At 42.5% G+C, this 18975-nt stretch overlaps 1 protein-coding gene across 4 annotated transcripts in view; it reads right to left on the bottom strand.

The window, feature by feature from the left end:
* rc3h1b (ring finger and CCCH-type domains 1b) overlaps nucleotides 1–18975 on the bottom strand; it is a 39145-nt gene that overhangs the window by 6950 nt on the left and 13220 nt on the right. Inside the window, exons 9-18 of one of the 4 annotated variants that reach the window (XM_061920078.1) lie at nucleotides 18303–18415; nucleotides 17969–18202; nucleotides 11649–11863; nucleotides 11156–11565; nucleotides 10918–11076; nucleotides 10140–10295; nucleotides 9803–10025; nucleotides 9615–9708; nucleotides 9440–9539; nucleotides 7081–7302 (exon numbers count right to left, since the gene is read on the bottom strand). In XM_061920078.1, coding sequence (XP_061776062.1) covers nucleotides 7081–7302; nucleotides 9440–9539; nucleotides 9615–9708; nucleotides 9803–10025; nucleotides 10140–10295; nucleotides 10918–11076; nucleotides 11156–11565; nucleotides 11649–11863; nucleotides 17969–18202; nucleotides 18303–18415 — 1926 coding nt within the window. The remainder of the gene's footprint in view (nucleotides 1–7080; nucleotides 7303–9439; nucleotides 9540–9614; nucleotides 9709–9802; nucleotides 10026–10139; nucleotides 10296–10917; nucleotides 11077–11155; nucleotides 11566–11648; nucleotides 11864–17968; nucleotides 18203–18302; nucleotides 18416–18975) is intronic. The other 3 variants (XM_061920080.1, XM_061920079.1, XM_061920081.1) reach the window with 3 other exon arrangements.

Here is an 18975-nt window from a genome sequence, read left to right as displayed (position 1 = left end):
ATGGGAGAGCACTTCCGACTTCCCGCAACTAATTTGTTCCTGCTCCCGCAATAAAATGCGAGTGTGTTGTGATCATGGCAGACTTGGTAACAAACAACAAAGAAGACTATCTTTGGACCAATGAGGATTCACAACCTTATCTTTTTCAAGCTGGATATACTGAGGATGAACTGCTGATTATAGAAGCGAGCGGTAAGAAGAGGCTGAAACGGAGCAGACAGAAGCCCAAAGAGTGTGACATGGTCAGGCTGCAAATCTGGAACTTTGAGCAAAGCTTTGCCAAATTAATGGAGTGCTTACCCAAATCAACTGGAAAAGTCTCCGGCCAGCTGGACCATACGGACAACTGTCCATCGAGTAAGTCCCTATTCTATTGATCATGGTACATGCAGCACTTCACTGTACTACAGTAAATACACTCTCTGGCTGTGTACAAACAAAACATGAAATAATACTTTACATATACTGTAATATGATTTTTCATGTTTTCCAACCAGCAGATTGGTGTCTTATTGCATTGTGTTGTGCATTACAAACTCAAATGTGTTTCGAGCTGACGTAGAAGCTAGCTTATCTTTTTCCATAGTTAGTTTCTGCGGCTAATATCGTAGCACGTCGATGTGCTAGTACGCTAGAAAAAGAGTTTTCAGTTTTCACTCTTACAAAACACAGAAATTTCATAATTTTGCCTTCAAAGTTTTGTCGGGGGGGTAATCCTAAAACCCGTTGGTGGGACACCAGCGGAGAGGGATGCCGTCAAGCTGAAGCTGCCACCTTATCGGGGTAGAGGAGTTTGCGTGTCCCAATGATCCTAAGAGCTATCTTGTCCGGGGGCTTAAAGCCCCCTGGTAAGGTCTCCCAAGGCAAACAGGCCTAGGTGAGGGATCAGACGAAGAGCAGCTCGAAGACCTTTATGAAGAAGACATATCGAGGACCCAGATTTCCCTCGCCCGGACGCAGGTCACAAGGGCCCCCGTCTGTAGCCAGGCCCGGAGGTGGAGCACGATGGCGAGCACCTGGTGGCCGGGCCTGTTCCCATGAGGCCCGGCCGGGCACAGCCCGTAGAGGCAACGTGGGTCCCCCCTCCAATGGGCTCACCACCCATAGCAGGGGCCATAGAGGTCGAGTGCGATGAGAGCTGGGCGGTAGCCGAAGGCAAGGCACTTGGCGGTCCGATCCTCAGCTACATAAGCTAGCTCTTGGGACGTGGAACGTCGCCTCACTGGGGGGGAAGGAGCCTGAGCTAGTGCGCGAAGTAGAGAAATTCCGGCTGGAGGTAGTCGGACTTTGACACACAGCAAGGGCTCTGGAACCACTTCTCTCGAGAGGGGCTGGACTCTTCCACTCTGGCGTTGCCGGCAGTGAGAGGCGACAGGCTGGGGTGGCAATTCTCGTTGCCCCCCGGCTCAAAGCCTGCACGTTGGACTTCAACCCGGTGGACGAAAGGGTAGCCTCCCTCCGCCTTCGGGTGGAGGGACAGGTCCTGGTTGTAGTTGTGCTTACGCACCAAACAACAGCATAGAGTGCCCACCCTTTTTGGGTACACTCGAGGGAGTACTGGAGAGTGCTCCCTCGGGTGATTCCCTTGTTCTGCTGGGGGACTTCAACGCTCATGTTGGCAACGACAGTGAAACCTGGAGAGGCGTGAAGAATGGCCGCCTGGATGTGAACCCGAGTGATGTTTTGTTATTGGACTTTTGCGCTCGTCACAGTTTGTCCATAACAAACACCATGTTCAAACATAATGGTGTCCATATGTGCACTTGGCACCAGGACACCTAGGCCGCAGTTCCATGATCGACTTTGTAGTTGTGTCATCGGATTTGCGGCCTCATGTTTTGGACACTCTGGTGAAGAGAGGGGAAGAGCTTTTTAACGATCACCACCTGGTGGTGAGTTGGCTGCGATGGTGGGGGAGGATGCCGGACTGACCTGGCAGGCCCAAACGCATTGTGAAGGTTTGCTGGGAACGTCTGGCAGAGTCTCCTGTCAGAGAAAGTTTCAATTCCCACATCCGGAAGAACTTTGAACATGTCACGAGGGAAGTGCTGGACATTGAGTCCGAGTGGACCATGTTCCGCACCTCAATTGTCGAGGCGACTGATTGGAGCTGTAGCCGCAAGGTATTTGGTGCCTGTCGGGGCGGTAATCCTAAAACCCGTTGGTGGACACCAGTGGTGAGGGATGCCGTCAAGCTGAAGAAGGAGTCCTATCGGGTTCTTTTGGCTCATAGGACTCCGGAGGCAGTGGACAGGTACCGACAGGCCAAGCGGTGTGCAGCCTCAGCGGTCGCGGAGGCAAAAACTTGGACATGGGAGGAGTTCGGGGAAGCCATTGAAAAAGACTTCCGGACGGCTTCGAAGCGATTCTGGACCACCATCCGCCGCCTCACTATCAGCACCGTGTATAGTGCGGATGGTGTTCTGATGACCTCAACTGCGGATGTTGTGGATAGGTGGAAGAAATACTTCAAAGACCTCCTCAATCCCACCAACAGGTCTTTCTATGAGGAAGCAGTGCCTGAGCACTCTGTGGTGGGCTCTCCTATTTCTGGGGCTGAGGTTGCCGAGGTAGTTAAAAAACTCCTCGGTGGCAAGACCCCAGGGGTGGATGAGATCCATTCGGAGTTTCTTAAGGCTCCGGATGCTGTGGGGCTGTCTTAGTTGACAAGACTCTGCAGCCTCGCGTGGACATCGGGGGCGGTACCTGTGGATTGGCAGACCGGGGTGGTGGTCCCTCTCTTTAAGAAGGGGAACCGGAGGGTGTGTTCCAACTATCGTGGGATCACATTCCTCAGCCTTCCCGGTAAGGTCTATTCAGGTGTACTGGAGAGGAAGCTACACCGGATAGTCGAGCCTTGGATTCAGGAGGAACTGTGGTTTTCGTCCTGGTCGTGGAACTGTCGACCAGCTCTATACTCTCGGCAGGGTTCTTGAGGGTGCATGGGAGTTTGCCCAAACACTCTACATGTGCTTTGTGGACTTGGAGAAGGCATTCGACCATGTCCCTCGGGAAGTCCTGTGGACAGTGCTCAGAAAGTATGGGGTATCGGACTGTCTCATTGTGGCGGTCCGCTCCCTGTACGATCAGTGTCAGAGCTTGGTACGCATTGCCGGCAGTAAGTCGAACACATTTCCAGTGAGGGTTGGACTCCCCCAAGGCTGTCCTTTGTCACCGATTCTGTTCATAACTTTTATGGACAGAATTTCTAGGCGCAGTCATGGTGTTGAGGGGTTCCGGTTTGGTGGCCGTGGAATTAGGTCTCTGATTTTTGCAGATGATGTGGTCCTGATGGCTTCATCTGGCCGGGATCTTCAGCTCTCACTGGATCGGTTCGCAGCCGAGTGTGAAGCGACCGGAATGAGAATCAGCACCTTTCAAGTCCGAGTCCATAATTCTCACCCAGAAAAGGGTCGATAGCCATTTCCAGGATGGGGAGGAGACCCTGCCCCAAGTGGAGGAGTTCAAGTACCTAGGAATCTTGTTCACGGGTGGGGAAGAGTGAATCGTAAGATCGACAGGCGCGACGGTGAGGCGTCTTCAGTAATGCGGACGTTGTACCGATCCGTTGTGGTGAAGAAGGAGCTGAACCGGAAGGCAAAGCTCTCAATTTACCGGTTTATCTATGTTCCTATCCTCATCTATAGTCATGAGCTTTGGGTCATGACCGAAATAAGATCACGGGTACAAGCGGCCGAAATGAGTTTCCTCCGCCGTGTGACGGGGCTCTCCCTTAGAGATAGGGTGAGAAGCTCTGCCATCTGGGTGGAACTCAAAGTAAAGCCGCTGCTCCTCCTCATCGAGGAGCCAGATGAGGCGGTTCGGGTATCTCGTCAGGATGCCACCCGAACGCCTCCCTAGGGAGGTGTTTAGGGCACGCCCAACCGGTAGGAGGCCACGGGGAAGACCCAGGACACGTTGGGAACGCCTCGGGATCCCCCGGGAAGAGCTAGACAAAGTGGCTGGGGAAAGGGAAGTCTGGGCTTCCCTGCTTAGGCTGCTGCCCCCGCAACCCGACCTCGGCTAAGCGGAAGAAGATGGATGGATGGATGGACTCTTACAATAACAATGATGTTACAGTTTGGTTATTGTACAAGTTACAGAACGTAAATGAAGTATTGTTGACGGTTTTTCAATGCATTTTAAAGTGATTTAGATGTAAAATGGATTGCTACCATAAGCTGCATTGCTAGCCACCTACAACGAATCACATTTCATGTTAAAAGTGAAAAAAACTAAAAAATGTTGTCTTCTTGTCTCTTATAGTGTTTATGAATGATAAGGCAAAATTCCAAAACAATTGCAGTTCCCCTTTAAAGACAAAATTCCAAAACAATTGCAGTTCCCCTTTAAAGACAAAATTCCAAAACAATTGCAGTTCCCCTTTAAAGACAAAATTCCAAAACTATTGCAGTTCCCCTTTAAAGACAGAATAAATCCACTACGGAGGGTTAATATCAGGGTTTTTTATGACTACCGTTGTATTCAAAATAATTTTACTTGATCTTTTCTAACATGCCACACTAAAAATATAAATGTATTAGGCCTGGACCATATGGCCTTAAATTCTTTATTTTCTCCCCCCGCAAAAAAGTAGATTTAGATTGTGTTTTCCCCCCTACTTTTTAAAGAAACCAAAGAATACAAATGACAGAGATAATCTAAAACAAGTTTTGCTTTTAATTGATCAAAAACTAGTTTGAGATGACCATGCATACAATGCATCTTACTCTTAGCAAAATTCAAATGTGTATACTGTTGTTCTTTATAGACTAGATATAAATTATACTTTTAATGCAATGGTTTTCAAATAAATCAAGAGCTTCCTGTGGGAATACTTCTGCTTGAATAAAAAACTTATATAAACAATGTAGCATTGCACATTGCTAGCAAATAAATATGCAAATAAATAATAATCTCCAACATTGAGAATAAAGTGCAAACAAAAAACTTCTGTGTTGAAAAAAATACTACCGTAAATAAAAATGTAGCAGTGCACATTGCACGCAAATAAATAAACTCAAATAAACCAATCAAGATACCAATAATTAATATAGTAATAAAAATCAATCAGATCAATAAAATTCACATCTAAAACGTTTTTCTTGTATTGCAAATAAGTAAACAAGTAAAACATTGAGATAGCTATATAGTTTAAGTAAATAAACAGGCTTTTCCATGAAGTATTCTGGGATCTTTGTTAGTGTGTAGGGATGCTAAAGACAATGTGCACTGCACATGTTAGAGGTCGTTCTGTGGATTGTTCTCCTTTCTCGTCATACGTTACACACTGTGTAAATGATTCCACCACATTTAACTTTATTAGGTGGAGTTTGTTGCGGTCTTGTTTGCCGCATTAATAGTTGATTTACTACAACTTGGCCTGATGCTGTTTCAGGCGCTGGAATAAGTTTGCTGTGCCGTTGTCTTTTTTAAATAATTTTTGCAGCGTACCATCATTTGTTCCATTCTAAAGCACTGATATTTTTTATTTTCTTTGGAACAAATGTCTCGCACTTTTTAGCATTAGCCATGTTTTGCTAGATTTGTGAATCTCTGCTAAGTAAGGGGGAAGAGCAAGGGATCATGGGGCCAAAAAATATGCGTAGCAAGAGGAGAAAAACATGGGATTTTTTTTCATTTCTTAAATCGTCTGCAAAAAAACCTTGAATTTATCAAAAAAATCGTATTGCCCAGCCCTAAAATGTATGGATGAGTCCTGTTGATACATCGGCAAGGCTCCAATCACTCCACAGATGACAGCTGTGTAAAATAGGCTTTGCCGCACTTATCAAAAGATTATCTTAAAGACGTTTAGCTTGTGCCCGTGTCTTCCCCACTCCTTTGATATGTTGTTGTTTCTGATATTAAAGAATTTAGATTTAATTTTAAGTACCAGTAGAGTGGAAAGACAAGTTGCCTCTATATTGAAGCTATTATCATATAAATTTGATTTATGACACCTAAAGGGCCCAGGGCCCAGGCTAAGACCGATTTTTTTTTAATTTTATTTTAATCTTCTATTCTCCCCCCATATTTCCAGTATGACTGATCTGATACTATATATGGTCATAGTGCAGAAGCGTTCCATTGTGATGTCAATCTTCAAAAATAGCTGACGGAATTTGTGGCATTTTATGATGTTTAAGTGGTGTTTTTACATACTTTGCGGATACTAAATACGGTTTACTGGATACAATGAAACGCAATTAAGAATATAAGTCAACTTGTTTTTCCACTCTACTGCTACCTTAATAATTCAGGCGTATGCAGTATATGGAACAGTAATTATACAGAATCAATTACAATGGTGCAGAGTTACAATGTATATAGTATGCGTGAAAAGTAAATATTGACCGATTATCAGAAGATTGTGCCTTTCCTTCCGCCCGAGTGCAGCTGAGATAGCAGCTCCAACAGGGACAAGCGGTAGAAAATAGATGATGGATTTCCCATATTTTAAAATGCAAATGCTGATGCGCCTCTGACCTTTTGTATACACATGTAATAAAGGAGTTTTTGAAATCCCCCAATGTTTTTTGGTGGTAAATTACCCACAACATTAGCGCTGCATAAAACATTATATGTTGCTACTTTTCCGACGTTTCCTAAAAAACTATATTAAAAACTTCAAGCCCTGTCCAGCGTTGCACTGACATATAGTTGTCATGTTTACCTAACTTTTACACCTTATATATATTTATTGGGTCCAAATATTAGTTATCGGCCTCCTTCACTGCTATTTATAAGTATTGACCCTAAAAAAACATACCGATCAATATCTCGCTTTAAAAAAAAAGTGGATAACATGCACATTAGCAATTACGGAGCCACAGTCCGAGACACAGCTCATTAGCATTAAAGCTAGACAAGCGAATAATGGTGTTTACAATACGGCTCACTGCCCTTTTAAAATGTCCAAAATTTCGTTCGCATCAAGGCAAGATTTTGGACGGAACACTTCAAATACGGTATCAAAATAACACTTTTAGTCCTCTGACAACATTTTAAAAGAGTTATTAGTATATTAGAACTTTAATCAGATTAACCATCAAAAGTTTCAGTTATTCTCATCCTTACCATAGCAATTTCACGGGTCCTTTTCCCAATCTCTCTCTCCACCTGGTGAAGCTCCAGGCTTAGCTGTTCACTGGAAACGGTCGCTGCACTTACGCCCCCTGTGGGCCACTTAGGGGGCTGTTGATGCGACTGAGAGGTGACTGCCTGGCCTTGGTTGCTGGGCACAGGCGGACCTGCCAAGGCGCTGGCTTCTCTCTGTAGCAATAAAGAGTTACTGGCAGCCTGCAATACGGAGAACCAATGTCATCCCAAGAAAATACAATTCTGGTAATATTTAGGAAACTTGGGCTGCACGATTATGGCCAAAATAATCATGATTCTTTAGCGATATTCAGGGTTTCCCCTAGATTGCAAGGATACGTGTGACGATGGGGGAAATGGTGTCTTTGTATAATTTGCTGTGATTTTCTATTAAAAGGCTCAAACATGTACACATACATTACAAAACAACTCTGTACATTTTTATTTTATATCAATTTGCTATCATTTCAAATGTTGCTGCTTATTGTGCAATGTACTTAGTTAATTGTCTCGAGACTTGGGATTTTTTTATTAAAAATGACAAGCAACAAATCTAGCATCTTTTTCTGCTGTTATAATTGAATGTGCTCGTGTTTCAAGATTTTACTTCTGTGCCTCGGTGTCTTCTACAAAAAGCGAGCTGCAGTGAGCATGACATCACACTTCCTTTGCACTGCTTCTCCAGTTGGACTTTCTCTCCTTAAAATCCACCCCTGCACCTTTTATAGTTCACTGTCCGCATGTATATCAACATTGCGGCCATGCTGACTAAGCTCCAAACAATTGTGTACGTCTTGTTTACGCCATCACAACATCCACGCTGTTTTCAGTGATCAAAATCTTTTTTTGGCGGCCAAATTTCTGTTGTGTCACTAGTCAATAGTGTGCAAATAACAGGCTATATATATCCATTCATACCCCAACGACCTACTGGTGGTAATGTTTTGTGTTTGTGTGGTTTGGATTTGAGGTTAGTTTTTCCCATGGAAGCGTTGTTGTGTGTCTAGGGAAGCACGGAGACGAAAGTGTTTGCACGGGAGGTAAAAACTGTTGGAATTGGGCTGGTTCCTAAAAATGTAAAACATCAGACTTTTGACTTTTTCTAAAGACTATAATTTATTGTATTACTTTAATTCATTTCCACGCAAAAAAAACTTTTTTCTACGGTGTGGCGGCGATGACTTTGCTGTGGCGGTGCGCCACCGTCATTTACATTAAGGGGAAACCCTGATATTGAAACCATCATTACTTGTTTTTCCGGTCCCCGTACCCATGTAGTTTGAAAAGGAGGTGTAAATGAACTGTGCATGTAACAATTGTGTTAAGTGTTTTCCAGAGGTCAGCAATCAACTTAGTCATCGGATTTCAGGGAGCATGATTGTGACGTTACCATGCAATTTGTAATAAAAATAGTTTTAATAAAAGGTCTAAATACTATTCATATATTTTAAGGCAAATCTTCGTGTTTTATTCATTGTTAGTATTACCATTTTATCTTTTTCTCATTACATGATCTCTTTAGCCCGTTTATTCTGATGTGTTTTTTTAGGATCATAAAAAATACAGCCATGCTAAATGGGTGGCAATCTTTATCATCAGTTGGAGAATCCTACTTGACCAAATAATATATTGATCGTTCATTGTGTGAAACATGTATATGACAAAATACAAAAATATAAAATTATTTTGTGTAACGATTACAGTCATGTTGGAGTTCTTCAATGCGTAAATCCATTTCCCCATTCCCTGGATTCACACAACTACACAAATGCAGAGGGTTGAATGAATTTCAATGGAGAGCGCCTTTCGCTCGATGGAAAAGTGTCTGCAGACCCTAATTTGTCTGATGACTAGCCGTTAGTCCTGCTATTGCAACTTCCAAGAAACAAGAAAAACGGTGTTGTGCAGGCATCCATACTTGTCGCCATTTAACAACAGCGGTGTGGTTTTTAATGCTTGCCGAATACTCGACGAGAATATAACGAGGCAACCGTCAATGTTAATGCTGGCCGGCATCATGGAGCTCTGTGCGCATACACAATGGCCTCTGGCGTGGGCAGCTCTCACTTCACTGGGCTTCAAGATAAACTGCTGTTGCCTTTCTGCCACCAGTGCTGTGTAAGTGCTTGATTTGATATGCTACACAGCCTGCTTTTTAAAGGTTAATTGTGGCAGCCAAAATCATGATCGTGATTCAAATGTACTGAATTTTACAGCACTATAAGAAACAATTGAACTATTTACCAAAAATACTTGGAATTAGCTTTGAAGTTAAATGCAGAATGCCCTGATTTTTTTCAAAACCTAACACATCTAATAGCTAGCAAAGAACATTTACCTCCATGTTGTGCATCTGCGTCTGTTGGTTGATCTGCTGGGTGACCTGCTGTAGCTCAATCTTTAACTGTTCTCTGTCCGAGGCTGCCATGGATGGTGCGCTGAGATCAAGAGGCAGCAAGAGATTCATGAAATTTGCACAAGGATTTTGATTTGAGAGAAAAAACTGGGCTCACCGTTCACTGAAGGATCCCTGAGAGGAAGAAGATGTTTGGTGGGAGGGATATGAAGCTCCACCCCATCCTGGATGACTTCCATATGTATATTCTGCTGGAATGGAAATTATTTACAAATATATGAAGTCAAACTGTAATGCGTGAATGACGCAAGGCCAACAGATGGGTGCAAAGAAACCTAATCTTACCAGGCATAGCCATGTGTTTAGAGTTTACGTTTTGGGGAGTGGAAGCCATGGCTTGGACAGGTCCAGTTGTCTGGTAGCCTGTCTTGGAGGTGCGGGAGATGGCACCAAAGCGTGACACAGTCGGTTGAGGACCAAACGGAATAATGGGGTCATCATCCTTGACATCTGCACCCCTCCGAGGGGCTTCCAGTGATGGGTCTCTCAAAACTTTAGTATCCACATTCTGATGGATGGCAAGAAATGTTAATAAACTAAAATGCCTTTAGTTTAGCTCTAATATGTAGCTTTGAATAGTTACCTGTTTAAAGTGTAGGACCAAAACAAAAAAAGAACTCACCATCATTTCCATGGCACCGGGACCAATTACATCTTTGGGTTTGGCATCCTTGGTGCCAATGTAGGAGCTGATGGTATCACAAGACCAAGGAGAGTACTGGCCGGCATAATCTGGCTCTCTGCATTTCCGAATGGTCTTGGTGCTTTCATCACCATACTGCAAAATAAAACAAAACCACTTTTGAATAAAATGTGATTTAAACATATAGCTCAACCTTTACAACCGTTCATTTTATTAGATCCACATTAGCTGCTGCGAGAGCAGCAACTTTTCTTCCCGGAGTCCAACATTTCAAAAACCTTTTTATAGGTGTACAACATTAAGGGCAAAGGGGAAGACAAACATTCATACACGACAAGTACATCACAATCAAAGTAAAACAACAGCCATAAACATAGCAATAAAAATACGATATTGTTTACAAATCATTTGCATGCACTCCAGTTAGAAACCAATATTATTCTTATGTTAATACATAAAGTCTAAAGTTACTGAATTCATTCCCATGATCAAATATTTAGGAAGTGTATTCAAAGCCACCATTGCTTAGATTGCAGTCTTCTGTACAGATGAGTGCGACACAGAAGTATTTAAAAGTGACGCTTGGAATTTTGATAAGTAACGTTGAAAAATTAAGTTTGCTGTAATATATTGCCGTTTTGTTATTGTTTTTTCTAATATAATGCATAATATAATAATTGATTCCACCCTTTAAAGTTAACCAATCCAGTTGAGAATTAATTTGTGTCTGAGATCAGACACTTCCTATGTTACTCACCTCAGGAGGGTAATCGCTGGGAAAGGGATGAGAGAGCGTTGGGGAGGCTGCAAACGGTGGAGGAGAGATGACTTTTCTTTCCTCCAGTTGGGATAGCAACTCCTGGCGACGGCGGTGTAAATAATCCAGACTGGGCTGGGACCCACTGTATGATGGCCCCTGTAAAATGGAACAAGGATGTTGTTGCCTAAGTGTGTGTGGTTATTGTGTGAAAAGCCATATGTTGGTCATCACTCACTCTAACATAAGTCCTCATGGACTGAGGTTGGCCTCCTGGTTGATAATAGCCATCTGGTGGGTATCTATCCCGTACATTGGGCTCTGTGTGATAAAGTGAGTTAGCCTGTCCGGCTGACCCCGAGGTAACATCCAATGGCGCTGAACTCATCCGGATAAGACTCTCCCTTTGAGATGGGTAAGGCTGCGGGGGTGGTGGAGGAACAGCATAGGTCCCATGGCGCCCTCGGTCATAGTGTGTTGGATGAGGGTAGGAAAAGGGAGGACCGGAGTGGGGGGCCTGATAGGAGCGATCTGGTGGGCCGTAACCAGGGTATGGGTCATGGTAAGGAGGCCCTGACTCGTTGGGTGGTGGTGGGTTACGGATGTAGTCGCGAGAGACATATTGTGGTGGCTGTTGGTAAGGATACCCTGAAAAAATTAAGATTATAAATACAGTATAACTTAAAAGGTAATTTACAACCGATGTAAAACAGTCTATATCTGAATCTTACCTGGTGGGTATTGTGAAGTCTCATACTGGGACACAGAAGGTGGAGCTCGATTACCAGAGTAGAATATCTCAGGGAGCTGTGGCTGCTGGTACACAGGTGAACCCCGGGCAACCACGGGCATCTGCTTCACACTGGAGAGGTGGTCTGCAGTCATCCTCTGGTGCGCCATGACATGAGGTGGCAGAGGCATACCAGTTTTGGGCACAGGGTCCAAGCTACAAACATAAAGGGTTACATTTTACAGATGGTGGCTAAACTCCTAGACTACGTTGACACTGCAGGTTAAAGTGGCCCAAAACTGTTTTTTTGGAGATCAGAAATGTTTCCAGCTGACTGTTTACACATGAAGTAAAATGTGACTTTAATTAGACTGCAGTGTAAACACGCACAGGTCCCAATGTGGCCCCGACATCACTTGCATGCGCACTTCCATAAAGTGAAAACAAAGGAAGTTGACCAGGAGGAAGTCGCTTCTATTACAACATAAAATTAAAGTCACCACCTTAAAAATTATTTTATTTTTAGGTGAAAGTAAATGAAAGTAATATAAAGTATGAATGGATGAGGCACAAATATCAGCCTGGATCTAAGCGAGATTTATTTTTCAACTCACAGCATCAATTCCGGTGCTTCAACAATCGTAACTTCTTTGGAATCAACATTTATATTCATATATTACATAGACAATTATTTATGCACTATTGACAAGTGATTCACTGAAAATGTGTTGGTTTTAAATAGAGACCAACCCCGGGTGTAGTGATGATATATCCATTTCTGCTGGCGACTGCTTCCTTGCAGCGCACACGAGTGACGTAGCTCACCCAAAGACGATGAAAAAATCACATACAGGTTGGATTTCGTTTATACTGCAGTCACATTTGAAAATATCTGATTCCAATGGGATTCAGGTCTACCTCCTGATGTGGCCAGAATCTGTTGCTAAAGGATCAGATTTGAAGCACTTTGGAGCGCTTAGATCTGTGTCACTTGAGGGTCAACAAATCTGATTTGGTGTGTAAACGGGGCTTTAGTCTATGTCTACACATTTACAAGTAAGAGGGTGTTCAGCACAAGCGAAATGTTTCACTTGTGAGTAATAGATAGCCTGGGCCCGGCCATATTCTGCTAACCCAATGTGGTCCCCAAGTCATTAGACTTGGGGACCCCTCTTGTAGGGCTGGGGTGTATACCGGTATTACAAAGTATCCTGATATATTTAAGAAAGAGGTATGTATTTCAGACAAGACAGCCATACGATATATGTAATCCTTAATATCTTGAAATGGAGGTGTCTCTACTCATTCTATCAGCACTGCGTGCAGTCCTGCCTTCTCTACGCACATCGTGAGGCGGGGGAGGAGCCGCGCTCGCTTGACACAAACTCCAGTACAAGGACTTTGTGAAGCATATGTCAACCTTCCAGTTTGTATCATGTATTTTGTCCTCCTTTGCCAGCGTCTTGCCGTTCCAGTTTTTCTCCGGATTTTGCCCTCAATGAGAAACGAATCTGCTTTATTGTCTACAATCAGGTCCGTTTGACTCAACCCTTGACATTACTAGAGCAACACGTATTCATGCGTGGCGAGTTGATTCGATCAAATCAACAACACGAGATTTAAAAATCTGCCAGATTTAATTCATTTGTTATATGAGCTTCCCAGCCATAACTACTTTGCTGAAGAAGCACTGCCACACTCGGAAAGGGTGTTTAGATGCAGTGGCAATATTGTCACCTACCTCAAAGCAACCTGCACTTAAAAACCATGGTGTTCCAGGCTTTAATTTTTAAGGGAACAAGTGTCTCCTAAAAATGTTGAGCTAAAAAAACAATTGTTATAAGTATAGGTGTCTCGTTGTCCCCATTGGGTTAAGTTTTTTCTTGCCCTGATGTGGAAACGGAGCCGAGGATGTCGTTGTGGCTTGTGCAGCCCTTTGACACACTTGTGATCAAGGGCTATATAAATAAACTTTGATTGATTGATTGAATGATCAATTATTTTCAAGTTGCTGCGGACGTTTAAAATGTTTTCCTAAACCAGGGACTTAAATTTTATATTTTATTTTGTGTTTTTGTTACTAGCTAAGAATTTGAGCATAGCCACGGTTTGTTTTAAAGATTGAAAATTATACTTTGCTACCATATTTTTCAAACCATATGGCGCACCGGATTATAAGGCGCACTGCTATTGAGCGAGTCTATGTGCATTTCCATACAAAATCTTTACCACATTATAAGGCACAATAAAGGGGTCATAACTTCCATAGAAAATCTACTGACAGATATAAGTTAGAACTTTACGCTACTTAGTATCAGAAATGGCAACGGTGCGGGATGAAGGTCCCATAACAACATAGAGAAAACTACAATTGCGGATGCGCACACATTTTCAGTACTTATGCAGATCCCAAATACACATCAGCAGGTACCAGAAGGTAAGAAAATTTGGTTTTGCATAATATTGCGAAACGAAACGCCAGATTATTTGTTTGCTAATAGGCGCCATTTTGTGGTCCTTATACACACGCCATAATAATACTGTAGGTTGAAGCACAGTACGTCTGACTACTATAGCTGTAATGCTGCGACAATCCATCAAGCGGCACGGCTTCTTAGCTCGGCCTGGGCCGATGACAAATTTTGCAGGACGATAAATTGACCTACAAGTTATTACAGATAAACAATATTCCTGTCATTATTTTTATGAGACCAAATTATACATTGATTTAATACATAAAAATAATGCACGTATATCCTGTCAAATGCAATAAACTTGTAATTCTCGTGTATTTTGAAGTTGTAATTGAAATGAAAACGTTTAAATCTCCAAGTTAAATAAAACAATCTGTCAAACAAAACAATGTTAGCAATATTTTTCAATTATATAGTAAAATATATGAATTTTTAATTAATGCAGCAGATAGGAGGGGCTCAAATATAAAAAAAAGTACCAAAGATTTTCACACACACTAGGTGTGGCGAAATTTGTCCTCTGCATTTGACCCATCCCCTTGTTCACCCCGTTAGGTTAGGTAGCAGTGGGCAGCAGCGGTGCCGTGCCCAGGAATCATTTGTTGTGATTTAACCCCCAATTCCAACCCTTGATGCTGATTATACAATCATAAAAACAAATAAACTAAATAAAGTACTGACAAAGTTGCACTTTAATATTTAACAATGCAGGCAGAGCAGTACATGACTTAACTGACAATCAAGTGGGGACCTTCTAAAACAGGGGTCTCAAACTCAATTTACCTGGGGGCCACTGAATGCAGAAACAGGGTGAGGCTGGGCCGCAAGAAAAGATTTCTTAAAAAATCCAACATGCACTTTTTTAATGAATTCACCTTCTATGAATGGCTTTCCCGCCCTAGAAACATACTTGCCAACCCTCACGATTTTTTCGGGAGACTCCTGAATTTCAGTGCACCTCCGACAATCTACCGGTGCAACGATTCTACCGAATGTTTCCCAGTTTTCACCCGGCCGACATTATGAAGGGCTGCCATGACTGCACTGCCTTTAACGTCCTCTACAACAGTGGTTCTCAACCTTTTTTCAGTGATGAACCTCCTGTGAACATTTTTTAAATTCAAGTACCCCCTAATCAGAGCAAAGCATTTTTGGTTGGAAAAAAAGATAAAGAAGTAAAATACAGCACTATGTCATCAGTTTCTGATTCATTAAATTGTATAACAGTGCAAAATATTGCTCATTTGTAGTGGTCTTTCTTGAACTATTTGGAAAAAAAATATATAAAAAAAAAAACTTGTTGGAAAAAAAAAAGCAATTATAAATAAAGATTTCTACACATAGAAGTAATCATCAACTTAAAGTGTCCTCTTTGGGGATTACACGAGAGATCCATCTGGATTCATCGACTTCATTCTAAACATTTCTTCACAAAAAAAGAAATCTTTAACATCAATAGTTATGGAACATGTCCACAAAAAGTCTAGCTGTCAACACTGAATATTGCATTGTTGCATTTCTTTTCACAGTTTATGAACTTACATTCATACTTCATTGAAGTATTATTCAATAAACATATTTTTAAAGGATTTTTGGATTGCTGCTGTATCTTGCAATGTTTTTAATAAATCTCACTTGTCCCTTGGCATACCTTCAAGTATTTCCAGGGGTCCGCACACCCCCACAAGAAGACTACTGCTCTACTACATGTCATCGCACATGCTTTTACATCACACAACTAATGTGCCGGCGCTGTAAAATGTTGTGTGAGACTTGAGCAGAATAACGTTTGCGGCTGCAAAACGTACTTGTTCAACAGCCATACACGTCACACTAAGGGTGGCTGTAAAAAAACTTTTAACACTGTTACAAATATGCGCCACACTGTGAACCCACACCAAACAAGAATGAAGAAACCCTTTTTGGGAGAATTTCCGCACCCTAACACAACTTAAACACAAGAGAACAAATACCCAGAACACCTTGTAGGGCTACAATATACAACACCTCAACCGACGCAAGTAGGGAAGGTGGGGGCGTGGGGGGTTGGTGGTAGCAGGGGTGTGTATATTGTAGCCCGGAAGAGTTAGGTCTGCATGGGATTTTGGGTATTTGTTCTGGTGTGTTTATGGTGTGTTACGATGCAGATGTTCTCCCGAAATGGGTTTGTCATTCTTGTTTGGTGTGGGTTCACGGTCTGGCACATATTTGTAACAGTGTTAAGTTTTTTTATGGCCACCTTTAGTGTGACGTGTGTAGCTGTTGATCAAATATATCTTACAATTACACACGTGCGTCTCATAAGGCCAGATGCAACATATAACTGGGCTTGCACGCTGTCAGTTCAGGATGTAGGGGGCGCTAAAGGCAGTGCCATTGTGGCACACCCTGAATATTGCTGATCTGGTGTCAACTGGGGATTTGAGAAAATTGCTGCCCTGAAATTCAGGGGTCTCTCAGGAAAATTGGGGACGTTGGCAAGTATGATGCTGTCAAGCGCCGTTCATATTAAACTCGCGGGCCGCACCAACATTAAATTGTCAGATCAAAGCGCGAGCCGCATAATAACCTCTCGCGGGCCAATTATGGCCCGTGGGCCGCCTGTTTGAGACCCCTGTTCTAAAACAAAAGTGCAAAGTAACAATATAATCACTACCGTGAAAACAGATGTATTAACAGGTCATATACAAAACAAAATTAAAGTTGGCAGATTCCGAGTGAGGAAACTCCAACATGACATGACAGCACTTTTACAAAATGCTAGTTTTTGTCAATGGTGTTGTATGTCTGTGAGCGTACACTATTTTGTTCAGAGCTTCTTCACCCAACGCCGAGTTTGGACTGTTGAGTGGTTGTATTTCAAGTGGCCGTTGTACCAGTCAGGCACATTCGGCAAACTGGCTTTTCTGCGTTTTGTAGGCTCTTCTTGTTCCAAAGGTTTAAACTGAATTATTCCAACACTGGAGCAGTGGTATTTGGTTGTGTTCATTTTGTCCATCCTAGCTGCTAAGTGCTAGTAACTAATTGCTCCGAATCGCTTCAAAAGGAGTCAAAGACACTTAATGAGGACAAGATAATCCGCCCCATTATTTTCTTTCAGCTGTGGTGTAGCATGTAGCCACTAAAAGCGACAAAAAGCGTGGATGCTCTTGAAACACTCACATGGCAATTTAACAACGCTGGAAAACTTACCGACTTTAATTTTTATTTATCGTTGTTTAACTGACTTATCAAATATCGGCCCAGGCCAATTCATTGCATGCCAAAGTCGTAGTAAAACATTTTGCCAGACTACACGTATCTCTTATGTGCGACTGCCATCTACTGGTCACATTTGTAACACCATGTACCAAATAAAAAATAGCTTTGAGATCAGAAAGCAAAACCAGAATTATTCTGTACATTAGGCGCACTGTGTTATAAGGCGCACTGTCAATTTGTGAGAGAATGAAAGGATTTTAATTGCGCCTTAAAGTCCACAAAATGAGGTATTTTTATATTATTTTTGAGGCTTTTTAATATTTCAATGTGAATATGAAACTTTAACATTTACAGAAATATACTCATGTTTTAAGTATTAGTTTCAAAACAAAGTGACAGGCATTTTTGGGTTTGACTTTGTCTAAATTCACTCTGTAAATATTGCAAAATTTATTTATATAAATATTTATATATCATATTTTATTTATAGTCAGTCAAAATATAGGAGTTTTGGTCCATATCGCCGAGCCTTACCCTGTTTTATAGCCTCAAACTCTCAACTACAGAGAAGGACCCAGTAGTGACCAGAGGCCTAATTTGCATACGCCGCTGCATAAATTAACAGTATAAAGAATTCTATACTCACAGATCAGGTGGTGATCCTGGAGCACTCCCTCCATCCATCTTGATGGGCTTACGCAGAAGTTCATACGGGACCGTGTCTGCACCGCGTGCGATGAGCTGGGGCAGGGAGGGTGTGATGCTCCCATTGGTGAGGGGAGAAGGCTTTCTGGTCACTCCCACATCCAGGGGACAGCCATCATCTGGCATTCCTGAACCGGGGAGGCGAGCTCCCAGACGTTTATTCATTTTTCGATACCTATATACACAGAGCACAGGGAAGAAATTAGAAAAATATCCACATGAAAAAAACCACACATTTAACCACATTATTATTACTATTAAATTGCCAGACTCACTTCTCCAGTTCTTCCTGAGAGTGAGCAAAGGTGCAGTTTGTTCCACGAGGACAGCCTCCCTTCAGCTTCATGTCACGGCACATGTAAGTCTTGTACTTGCTGTGTTGAGGAGGCTAAGACAAACAGTGCATTAATAAATATGAATCCCTCTTATTATATACAGTAATTTAGGGATATTCAACAAAATTGTTTTGATAGCCACATTTTCAGAGAGCTAAAGATCGGACTTCCCCCTTCACTATTTGTCTTATTTTGCTCGGGAACTTTGTGTGGAGTTTGCATGTCCTCCCCGTGAATGCATGGGTTCCCTCCGGGTACTTGGGCTTCCTCCCACTTCCAAAGACATGCACCTGGGGATAGGTTGATTGGCAACACTAAATTGGCCCTAGTGTGTGAATGTGAGTGTGAATGTTGTCTATCTGTATTGGCCCTGCGATGAGATGGCGACTTGTCCAGGGTGTACCCCGCCTTCCGGCCGATTGTAGGTGAGATAGGCACCAGCGACCCCGAAGGGAATAAGCAGTAGAAAATGGATGGATGGATGGATATTCTAGAGAACCAGCATTTTCTACAGTAGACATTTGATTTTGGTCCATTTATTTTGTCAGAGTTACAGAATTGCTCTTCTGTTTATAAAGACCTTTTGCAAAAAAGATCAAGGATCAGCTCTATG

This window comes from Nerophis ophidion, linkage group LG14 (assembly GCF_033978795.1).
Source record: "Nerophis ophidion isolate RoL-2023_Sa linkage group LG14, RoL_Noph_v1.0, whole genome shotgun sequence".
Lineage (NCBI taxonomy): Eukaryota > Metazoa > Chordata > Actinopteri > Syngnathiformes > Syngnathidae > Nerophis > Nerophis ophidion.
Note: the sequence above shows the minus strand (reverse complement) of the source record. Positions and strands in the feature narration are given on the sequence as shown.